At 40.0% G+C, this 12,538-nt stretch overlaps 1 protein-coding gene across 1 annotated transcript in view; it reads right to left on the bottom strand.

The window, feature by feature from the left end:
* Nucleotides 1-12,538, bottom strand: part of LOC121441308 (serine/threonine-protein phosphatase with EF-hands 1-like) — a 107,584-nt gene that overhangs the window by 42,055 nt on the left and 52,991 nt on the right. Inside the window, exons 5-6 of the mRNA XM_041642444.1 lie at nucleotides 9,225-9,339; nucleotides 5,332-5,378 (exon numbers count right to left, since the gene is read on the bottom strand). Coding sequence (XP_041498378.1) covers nucleotides 5,332-5,378; nucleotides 9,225-9,339 — 162 coding nt within the window. The remainder of the gene's footprint in view (nucleotides 1-5,331; nucleotides 5,379-9,224; nucleotides 9,340-12,538) is intronic.

Raw genomic sequence — 12,538 nt, 5'->3', positions numbered from 1 at the left:
CAGGAGGTCAAGAGAGAAGATCTGAAACCCGTCCTGCTGGCAACCATAGGAGCGATGGTGAAGAAAGCAATGTAGCTGGGAGCCTGACAACCTGAGAGGTGAGGTAGCCTTTTCCTCATATGGAAACACTGGTTCTATTCCTAGACCGGTTTGCACTCTTGGTTTTATGTAGGACCAGCCTCATGCAAATATAATTATAATTCTGCATTTAAATTACAGGCCAAAATGAGACAGAAAGGGCCAAAATATTGACTTTCGGGAATTAGAGAGTGCTTCTTTGGATGTGTCGTTTGTCCTGACTTCATCTCACTGCTTTCCTCCAAGTACTCAGTTGTCACACGCTAAGAGACCCTGTACCATCATCATAAGATTATCCTGGCATTTTCTTTTCTCAGATGGCATTAAACTACAACTTTTGGGGTATTTTTCCCAATTAGATAAGAAAGAATCTCTTTATCCAACTAGTACAAATGCCTTTAAAATAATATGAGGCTTGGCAGGATGGCACATGTCTATAATCTCAGCACTTGGGAGGCAGCGGCAGGAGGACCTCTGTGAGTTCAAAGCCAGCCAATACAACAGTGAGACCCTGTCTCCAAACAGTAGTAGTAGTAGTCATATAAGCTGAGCATGGCGATTCAGACCTGTAATCTCAGCATTCAAAGGAGTATCATCCTGAGATTTAAGGAAGCCTGGCCTTGTGGGCAGCCTGGATTACAAAGCAAGATCCTGTCTCAAAAAACTGAACCCATACATACACCAACACACACACACACACACACTCACACACATACACACACACATACACACACACACATGCACTCACACACATACACACACGCACACACATACACACTCATGCACACACACGCACACACACGCACACACATGCACGCACACACATGCACGCACACACATGCACGCACACACATACACATACATGCACACACACACGTAGGTATGTATGGTTTCAGCACTTTTTCTTGTGCCATTGTTAAAAACACTAATGATATTAGTTTCCAACTCCCCCTTTGCCCTCACTGCCTTATCATAGTTACTCCCGACTTCCTTTTAAAGGTTTTAAAAGGCTATTATTTCTTTTTAAATTAAAAAAAAACCCCTAAATATTCAAAAAATGGTTCTTCCTTTTAAAAGGTTATTATTGTATATGTTTCAGCTATATAACATACGTGACTGACAACATACAAAGACTAAAGGAGGAACCACAGTGAAGCAAATCAGCATACCTATCATCTCACAGAGCCGGTCATGTTTTGGCGCTAAGCACTCACTCACATCAACTCATTTAGCATGGATCTCAGACATGGTACGTAACCAAGCACAGTGGTTTCACAACTTGGCGAGCACGAAATCCAAACAGGCATGACCAAGAAATGACAGGGAGGGAAGTCTGCTCCCTGCAGCATGCAAGGGACTAGCAGCGTCGCTTTGTTCCTAAAGCAGCATCCTCTCTCAGGGTGTGCATGCTCCGGAACACTCACTCAGGGAATACGTTTCTGAGCATGTTCAGTTTAAGAAAGAAAGACAGCGGGCACATTTTCAAGTATGCTCAGCTAGGGGTTAGGAGGCACACATTTCAAAGGTCAACATGGTAGAAGGGACACTTTGGGGTATGCTCAACTTGTATCATGAAGATGGCAAGAAGGAAAGCACCTGGGCATGCTTACTTCCCCCATAAGGTTTTAGCTGCAGAAGGGAAAGGGTACTTTTTGAAAATACATTAATACAGTAGTTTGTCTCTAAAAGGTACCTACCTCATAACTCAGCAGCCAATAAACATATCTTTATTAATATAATTCTCATGTTGTACATAGATCTCTTTTCAGTTTCTTAAAAGTGAAACCTTAGCCAGGCGATGGGGTACATGCCTCCCAGCCCTTGGGAGGAAGAGGCAGATGGATCTTTGAGCTCGAGTTTGAGGCCAGCCCAGTCTACAGAGCGAGTTCCAGGACAGTCAGCCAAGGCTGTTACACAGAGAACCCTGTCTTGAAAAATCAAACAAAAAACCAAAATTCTTAGCCAGATAGTGGTGGTGCAATCCTTTAATCCCAGCACTCAGGAGGCAGAGGCAGGCTAATCATTGTGAATTAGAGGCCAAACTCAAGGTGAGAGATAAACGCTGATTGGGTCTGGAACAAACTATACACATGACTTGCTTGATTTAACGGGGAATGGAGAGAAAGATCATTGATATTGGCAAGATTTCACTTTTTTTTTTTGAGACTGGGTTTCTCTGTGCAGCTTTGGAGCCTGTCCTGGAACTAGTTCTTGTAGACAAGACTGTCCCCCAATCCATGCCAGAGTAGTTTCCTTCTCTGTTATTTCAGGCCTGTAATCTCCATTTTCCCTGAATAATGTCACTGGAGAACTCTTGAGATGTTTCTTGCTTCCATTTGAATGCTATATTTTCACCTTGAGTTCTTTTTATGCTTCTTCCCGCCCACCTCCTCCTGTTCAGTCTTTACATTAGCACCTTCCAGTTTTATATGCTCCATGTTACTTTGCCAGTGCAATTAAAGCATTGTGTCAGAATACTCTGTCCGGACCTCTCTACTCCAGGACTCAGTCTGTGATCACGCCTCAACACCTTCAGCTCCCCTTGAAAACGGTTCTTTTCCCAATGTCTTGGAATTTAGTGGCCACATTCCCCATTCCACTTGGTCAGCCATTTTCCTTTTTACCTATTTTCCAAAGTCTCTAGGTAAAGACTTGCCAGATCATTTTGGTTCTTGCCAGATACTTTTGACTATTGCCAGATTGTTTTAGTTATTGATCTCCATATCCCCATCCTCAGATGGACTGTACTTTTGGACATTTAACTTGCAGTAATAGGGAAAGTCAGGCAAATAGTCCTCAAATGGGCAACCTGACACTTCCCTTTACCGCTCCATCTTTATCTCCTACACCTTTTCAATCTGGCCAGGAATAGTCCTATGCTACGGTAAACACACTCCCTCTAATTCTCCTCATCCAGAAAGAATCCTCTCCACAAATGCGGGCCTCCCTTAAGGATGCTGCTGGAGCCCTGACTCCAGTGCCGCTCTGGAAGAATAGAATCCATTTCCTGCAAGGATGAGCCCTTCAGGGTCCAGATAGGGGAAGTTCTAACACTTTTCCTGCTTCCTTTCAGACCCAGGACCTTTGACTAATTGTCTTCCTCAGCTCCTCAGCTATCGCTGGGTCTATGGGGTCAACTCATTCGACACCTGGTACGTATTCTCCTTGCTGCTCATACTCTTTTACACATCCTTGTAGCTTGTCTTCTGGATTCTGCCTCAGATCCTCATTTCACCTGGCAATATTTCTCCTGCAATTTTCCATCCCTCCTGCTTCCTAAAGCCCTTCCAGCTACTCCCGAACCCTAGTGAGCATTCTAATCCTTCAGTTTTCCCATTCCTCCCACACTGGCCTCCCCTCCTTCTCTTGACTCCTATGGCTGATATCCAGACGTTCTCTTTACTAACTCCCTCAGTGCCCTACCAGTAAGCCTTGGTCTGTAATTGATGTGGGAGTGTCATATATCAATCTGTTGATTTCATTGGCTAAGTAATAAACAAACTGCTTGGCTGGCCCTCATAGGTTAAAACATAGGTGGGAGGAGTAAACAGAACAGAATGCTGGGAGGAAGAGGAAGTGAGCTCAGACTCGACAGCTCTCCTCTCGGGGGCAGACGCCTAAGGGAGACGCCATGCCCCGCTCCCGGGCAGACACATGCGATGAAGCTCCGACCCAGGATGGACATAGGCTAGAATCTTCCCGGTAAGACTGGTGCTCACAGATTATTAGAGATGGGTTGATTGGGATATCAGAATTAGCCAGTAAGGGCTAGAGCTAAAGGGCCAAGCAGTGTTTAAATGAATAAAGTTTGTGTGTTGTTATTTCGGTCATAAGCTAGCCAGGCTGCCAGGGTGCTGGGGACGCAGCCCCGCCGCTCTTACTACTACATGTAATTCCTAGACCACTGCATGGGGAGTTCCCAACTTCCTATGAACACCCTCTGTATGTAACCTTGTTTAGGCTCCTGGAAGTCTCATCCAAATCCCTCCAAAGTCCCAGATCCAGTGACCTACTTTTAGTTTGGCCTATCCCATTTTCTTCCAAGTTGCCATTATGGATGAATGAAACAAAATATTACATTTCTGTTATAATGCAGTTCTTTAAATATGCTGTTGGGCCTCTGGGCATGGCCGTTAATCCCACCACTCAGAGGGAGAGGCAGGCAGATCTCTGTGAGTTTGAGGCCAACATGGTCTACAAAGAGAGATCTAGGACAGCTAGAGATGTTTGCTACACAGAGAAACCCTGTCTTGAAATACCAGTAAAATTGCTATGGGGTCAGAGAGAGAGAAATGCTAGACCATAAACTTGAAGTTGGGTTGGTAGGGACATGGGGAGGATCTAGAAGAAGTTGAGAGAGGGGAAAAATACTATCAGAATGTATTATATGGAAAAATTCAAATAAAATATAGTAAGTAAGCATTAAAAATAAAAATACTCTTGTATAATTCTGTTATTTTATCTATAAAATAATGTACGGAGTGGAAGACCAAGGTAATATGGAAGCTGAAAACTGAATTGTGGTTAATCTTGCTGGTCATGAGGATGACGTAGATGGATAATTAATGCATTAAACAAAAAAAAAGAGAGATGTATAAGACCAGTGTTAAAAGATAGCGCTGGAATCCTAGGATCCATTTTCTAGATGTCATCTCCTAGAAGCGAACATTCAGGAGCAACTGTTGACTCAGAGAGAAGAAGGAATCCGGTCAAAAGGATACGGATCAACTCCCCGCCAACCACACGATTTTATATCCTCTGTGCAAAAGAAGACGCACCAGCAGAGCTACTGAATTCAGAGCTGATGAGTCAAGGAAGAAAAGTCATCAATTTGAAATTTACCAAAGGAATCTCTTTTCACACATAATTAGTGTGTGATCAAAGTGAAGACTTGCTATACAACGTGTTAATTTCCACGCAAAATAAAACAGAGTACATTTCTCTTCATCCTGTACCACTTCAACCTTTATGACATACTAAAGACAGCAAGATACACAATCTAACTGATATACAGATAGCCACAATGTTGAACAAATAATCTAATTATATTTTTTTAGCCAATCTCTGAGTTGTGTGAAAAAAAGCAAAAGACATGTCTCTACGAATCTTTGAGTTTCTAAGATGAAAAAAACCTGCTATATTACATTTATATTTGTGGTATAGACATGCATACAACAAAACTAATATTGTTATATGGCCTAGGACCGCCCTCACTCAACAAAAGCACAAATAGTTAGAATAGCAATCGTTTACCTTATAGAAGATCAACAAAAGATCATCCAATTTCCCATGCAAATCACCTGAAATACAAATGTAAAAACATCACTATTCCATAAGCACCAAGATGCAATGCTTCCTTTGTTATAAAATTTTAAATCTCAAATACCCCAAGTGTTCTCATGGGATTGGGTTTTCACCTTGTGTTGATGATACTAATTGAATATGCACTTTGCTTCCACGAACTCTTTCTTCCCCTCCTGTGGTGCGAATGGGGGCAGACAGCATCTGCAACCTGTTTTCTCTAGTCTTTCGTAGGGCTTCATTCCTTCTGAGCTAAACTCTATACTAAGATATTTATGTTTATTTTCTTATTCAATCCTCAACAAGCATTTTATGAAATGCGTAGTAATGTCATTCTTATATTCCAAATGAGGCCCAGTGTAGTTAAGAAACGTGTACGATCACCCAGTCACCAAAATCAGAGCTAGAATTCAAACCCAGCATATTCTCACCTCAAAATTAAAACTCAGAGTGATTTACTCTGTACTGCCTATATTTTCAGGCTCAGGAGAGGAGCAAAAATACCTATCACAGGAAGCACTAACTCTCCAAGGACCTACCATAGAACCCAGGGAGTTAAAAACATGAACTCTTCAAAGACCTACCATAGAACCTAGGAAATTGCAGGCACTCAATATGTGGCATGCATTTAGTTGCTAAATCCACAGCCATTCACAAAATCTAAACCATTGCTGGGTTTTGCTTTATTTTACTTCTAACTTTAAAAGTTTAAAAAGTATGACTAGATAGTTGAAATTCTTTTGACAAGACAGTTATAGGGAAAAACAAATCCAACTAAGGGAAACTATTGAATATATGACTCATTAATTAAAAAATGAGCGACTATATGAATATTCAAAATTTCTATTTGGATAAATAGTTTTAAGTAAAATATCTATCCTTCATAATCTATGCTCAAAATTTGTATTCAACTTAATTACCATTTAATTTAATTTAGGAACTTTTTTTCCAGTTTAAAATCCCACAAGCAAGATAAATCAAGTCTATGTGACAGAATCTTGAATTACACTAGAAAGAATAAAGCTTAAGTCCTACATCACCAGCACTTATTTATAAAATTGTCATAATAGTAACAATAAAATAAAGGGGCATATTGATGTTAGTGGATACTTAAATGTCAATACCTTTAGATAGTCTCCCTCCAAAAGCTAAACAGTTAAAAACTTAATATATTTTGCTAATTATTTTGCTTTCCTAATTTTCTTCAGAGTCATTTGCCTTTTAAAAATATGAGTATTTTGGCAGTGGAGATGATTCAGTGAGTATGGAGCTTGCTAATCAAGCCTGACAACCTGAATTCGGGTCCCCATTAACCAAGTGTAAACAACATGCAGTGGCCCCCATCTGTAACCTCAGTCCTGGAGGCAGCAGAGCCAAGCAGAGTCCTGGAGCTCACTGGCTAGCCAGCCTTGCTAATTAGTGAGCCCCAGCTTCAGAGAAAGACCCTGTCTCAAAAAGTAAAGAGGACAGCAATGGAGAAAGACTCCTATCATCAATCTCTGGTCTCTGCATACATGCACACACACACATACCCACGTGCATGTGTGTGCACATGCATGTGCGAGCACATACACACACATACACACATGTACACACACACAGACACCACCACCACCGCTGCCACTACCACCACCATAAACACCACCAACACTACCATCAGCACACGTACAGAAATCTGAATATGAAGTACTACAATAGCTAGCATGCTAAAGTACGAAGTTGTTTGAGTATATTAGGAGTTGAGGGTCCTTGGGTTGAGTCACAGCAAGACAGGAATAAAGAAAACTATAAAAATATTTTTAGTTTCTAGTTGGACATAAGATCAACATGCAATGGGAAGGTAGACATAAAGGTATTTTCCCTGCAAACAATGACATGAGTACAGAATTCATTATGATTTGTAGCATGAATTGGAAACTAAACAACAAAACTTCAAGAAGCTAAGACAGAAGGATCAAGAGTTCAAGACCATCGTATATTACTCAGTGAGTACCAGGCAAGCATCAGTAAAAAATGAGACACAATCTAAAAATTATTTTTCTTAAAAATGAAGAGGGGGACAGAAAACACTAATTTACGTTAAGGAAATCTACTGGTTTTGGCTTTTCTCTTTACCGAAGGTGCTATCTATGTTTGGTTGTGGGGCGGGGGAAGGATATGGAAATAAATGCCCCAAATGTAGTGTCCCTTAAATGAATGGACTTGCCCAGTCTACCTAGTCTCTGGTAATTTTCTGATGATGGCAAGTGAAAAATAGCCAGACAAGTGAAAAGGCGGCCTTCTCCTTAGTCTGGAATGTAGCAGCTCTCATTTTTAATCCTAACCCTATCACTGACTAGCTGAGCAAGCTGGTGGCCTGATTAGGTTGAATTAAACCACTGGAGACTCTTCAAAAACCGGAGTCAAGCCATGTCATGAGGTATATATAGTACAGGGTACTATATAGAAGTACATTGGCGACAAAATGTATTTCCCTCTGGGCCTCTGTTTCACCCATAAGAACAGGATATGGGGCTGGGAATATAGTTAGTGATAGAGTGCTTGCCTAGCATGTGCAAGGTCCTGGGTTTAATCTCTAACACAGGAAAAAAAACAGTGGAAAAATTGAACCAGAACATCTCTGTAAGAGATTTTTGGTTCTTATAGTGTGGAATTCTAGGACTTCCAGGCCCTCTAACTCATTTCTTCTTCTAGGGTGCAGTGGCACACATCTGTGACCTCATTGCCGCTAGATCTGCAAAGGCGACTGGGGGGCTAATGGAAAATGCACAGGAGCAGATCCTAACATCTGGTTTGGACTGTTAAAGTACATTCGACTAGAAAATCTAGCCCCTGGCTTCAGAGGCTTTACAGGTTGGCACGGTTTACTGAGCCTTTATTTCCATCAAAAGCAAAGCTTGCTACAGCTTTGAATAAAAGGTCTCTGTGCTGAGGTACATTATTGTCTTGAGAGATCTGGTGGCCTGATTAGGTTGAATTAAACCACTGGAGACTCTTCAAAAACCGGAGTCAAGCCATGTCATGAGGTATATACTGCGACATCAAGTTCCTGTCACCACTATGAGCTGCAGGGAATGGAAAGGGTTCAATTAGGTTGCCAAATCCACTTCTACCTGCCACCAGAAGAGAACGTGGGCTAAAAACTGATTTGGAAAATAACAATCACTATTTTGTAACCTAAAGCCTTAATTAGAAGTTAGGGAATTGCTGTTCCTTCCATGCACCCCACTCTCAGACAGTGTAAGCACGCTGAGCACCAACTGTGATGAATTTCAATGTGTACTGTTTTCTACAAGCAATATCCTGCCAGGCTGGCCTATAAGATAACAAAATCTCCAATCTTGTTATTTAGAAGAACAAGAAACAGATTTTGGGGACATTCCCACTCCTTTAAAAACTGCAAAGACCAGTTGGAAAAAAAATCTAAAACAACAGCCAAGGGCAGAAAAGAATTTAATCTCCACCCTGCGTTGGGTGTTTCTCTTCCCAGCTGAAGTGGCATGCATGCAGAGACCCACCTGGAAAAAGCAACATGGGATGGAGATAATGAGAGCAAGGCAGAGGGCAAAGAACACTTAGTCTACCCATCAGTGGTTTTCCATATTAAAATGCTATCTGCCTTTAGAAAAAGCTACAAGAGTTCTTTAATTTCCCACATAATTAATTCCTGCCAGCTGGTATGCAAAACAAAGACAAGATGGGGAACAGTATTATCATGATAGATAATTCTATATTAACATTTTCCCCTTAACACAATCCAGTTTCCATAGTTTTCAAGTTAGGCAAATGACGCAGGACCAAGAGGCTCCGAAATATTAACATGCCAAGTCTACTCCGAAACTTACCGCAGATTGTTATCTCTTTGGAGGGAAAGGTTTTTATGTGAGTGAAATTCGGCATTTGCTTCAGGACTTTCCTAGCTTCAAATAGCACCTCTAAGACGTAATGAGCATGAAGTGTCTGTGAAGGGGAGGCAGAGGAGATGTAGATAATGAACAAGGGCGAAAGACATGATTGTAGAAAACTGTAAAAACAAAACATATGAACACATTTCAGGATAATTCTTATTCTCAAATAGATTATTCTAACATAGTGTCTAGTATATAAAATGCCCTCAGGAGCTATTTGTAATTGAATAAATGAATGGTTCCTCAAATCATTTATAGTCTCATGTTATTTTTTGATATTATCCCTTTGCTTAGAATATTTTTGATTATTTTTGGTTCTTAGATTCCAAGAGAAAAGATGGGGAAAATGGGGGTGAGATTCACATGCCTGAAGAAAGGGTTCAGACAAAAGACAGACAGAATCATTTCAAAGGGAGGGGAAAAGGAAGCAAGGAAGGAAAAGAAAAGCAGAGAGCCTGTGAATGAGGTGTAGCTCTGTATTTGGTGAGACACCCTACCATTCGTGTAGTAGGTATTACTGAGCATGGAGACCTCACGAGGCAGCCACACAAGCTCCCAAGCTTCCTAAAGATGGCTCCAGAATTTGGTGTACTGAGTGCTCAGGACAAGAAGCACATTGCAATAAAAGTCTAACTATAGAAAATATTCCAGTCTCAAAATACATGGACTATTTGCTACTGCCTTCCCATACTCCTCCAGTTACAGCATCCATAGGGTCACATTTACTCTGTGTTCTCCCTGAAGCTTTTAAAAATCTAATGTGTCTTTCTCCTTCGTTTTAAATTATGAATTTTCCAAACACATACTCCACAAAGAAAAGATAACAAATAAGTGATTATCACACAGACTTAACTGATATCAACACAGCTTTAAGAGTCAGGTTGGCTTAGAATTGGGATGTTCACTATGGTAGTCATTTGCAATATTAGATAACAGAGTGCTTAAAATGGAGGCTACTGAGAATTGAGAAGTGCTATAAGAACAAAATTTAGGCACGGCGGTGGTGGCACGCATACTAGGGAGGCAGAGGCAGGTGGATCTCTGAGTTCGAGGTCAACCTGGACTAGAGGGTGAGTTCCAGGACAGCCAGGACTACACAGAGATATCCTGTCTCAAACAACAACAACAAAGAATAAAATCCAAACTGGATTTCAAAGCCTTGGTATGAAAATAAGCACAGCAAGCCTCAATGATTTTAATATTATTATATATTAAAATGTTTCATATACTGAATTAAATACATTGTTAAAATTGATTTTGTCTTTTTTTCGTTTTTTAATGTGACTACTAGAAAATTCTAAGTATATGGTCCATATGTTTCTATTAGACCATCACTCCTGCCCATGTAAGTCTTTTCCCTACAATAATATTCTAAAGACATTCAATCCACATCCACATCTTATTACTTATTTATTTAGGTTTGTAACACAGGTTGGCTCAAGCATCATGACAACCCTCCTGCCTCAGCTTCCCAAGTCTTTGGATTAATATTTTCTTCGTAGCTTTACATTTTGTTATATATTTTATTGGGGAGCACATACATGTCACAGCACGTGTGGGAAGGTCAGAGGACAATTTATGAGAGCTGTTTCTGTTCTTCCACCATATTCTTCAGCTTGGTGGTATCTGCCTTTGCCCACTGATCAATCTCAATGGCCCCTGGATAAATATTTTTAAAGAATGGGCAAAAATGCTTTTTACTGTCTTGTTTCTGTCTGTACATTTAATCTACAGATTTCTAATGCTTGTTTAACGTGCAATTGTTGCTTTTCTGGCCCTTTGTACCACTCTCAGAGTAACTGCATCTAAAGGCATATTTCTTTTCTTTTTTATTTTATTTACTTATATTTTGAGTATATATATTCTGCATGGACACTTATATGCCAGAAGAGGGCATCAGATCCTATTATAGATGGTTGTGAGTCACCATGTGGTTGCTGGGAATTGGACCTCTGGAAGAGCAGCCAGTGCTCTTAACTGCCGAGCCATCTTTCCAGTTCTCATTTTGTTTTCTAATGTTAACAAACTTCACTGAAAATATCTTATGAACAGAAAATTCTTAATATAATTTTCTCTTTTCTTGTTTTAGTTTTTCAAGTGAGCTATATATCAGCAGGATTACAATTGTTATGTTAAAAATGTTAAATATTCAAAGTAGTTTATTCAAATGTTGCCTTTTGCATTTATAAATATATCAGATAAAAGAATCACCTAAATATTAGCATTATCATAAAAGGATTCAAGGAAGAAACTTCTACTTTGAAAGGATATCATCTTCTTTGTGTGTGTTTGTGTGTGTGTGGTAATGTGTATATGTGTTTGTATGTATGAGAGAGAGAAAAAAACAGAGAAGCAGAGAGACAGAGGGAGATGAGACAGAGAGAGAGATCAGTTGTCGTACAACTAGCTATGTAGACTAAGCTAGTCTACATAGAACAATCCTTCTGTCTCTGCCTTCATACCAAGTTTTGGAATGCAGACATATGCTATCATGTCTGGCTTATTTCTATTTTTAAGTTGTTTGTTGAAATAGGGTCTCACTATATAGCCTTGACTGACCTAGAAGTCACTATACAGACCAAGTTAGCCTTGAATTTATAATGACCCTATTGCTTCTGCCTCCCAAGTACTGGGATTAAAAGCATGTGTCACCATAAATGGCTCAAGTAGTTTTTAGATGACAAACAATATATTGTTTTTACTGAATTAAAAAAAAATATCATTAAAAAGGAGGTGGAATAAGCTGGGCAGTAGTGGCACACACCTTTAATCCCAGCACTTGGGAGCCAGAGACATGCAGATCTTTGTGAGTTCGAGGCCAGCCTGGTCTACAGAGCAAATTCCAGGATGGATTCCAAAAGATAGAGAGAAACAATGTCTCAAAATAACCCAAAAGGGGGGCACAGAATAATGAAAAATTATTTTTCCTTTTAATTTCTGTCCCTAGAGATAGCTAATGTTGATAATGTTTTGAGTATCTTTCCCCTAAATATTCTTTGTTTATGAGCATATAAAAATTAATATAACCATACAGTAATATTCAAATGTAGGTATAAATGTTCAATCCCTTAACTAAACGTGATATTATATATCAAAGTAACTGTACATTAACTTAAAAATTAGGACTAAAGCACATGGATGAACTCTAACAGCATCATGACAAGTGAAAGAAGCCAAACACCAAGGACCATGTCTGTTCCACTAATATGAAACATCCAGAGTAGTGACTGCTGGGAGCCGAAGTCTGGAAG

Source organism: Microtus oregoni, unplaced genomic scaffold (genome assembly GCF_018167655.1).
Source record: "Microtus oregoni isolate MIOR12 unplaced genomic scaffold, Mior012 000074F_ref0000038, whole genome shotgun sequence".
Taxonomy (NCBI): Eukaryota; Metazoa; Chordata; class Mammalia; order Rodentia; family Cricetidae; genus Microtus; species Microtus oregoni.
This window is presented reverse-complemented; position numbering and strand designations above follow the sequence as displayed.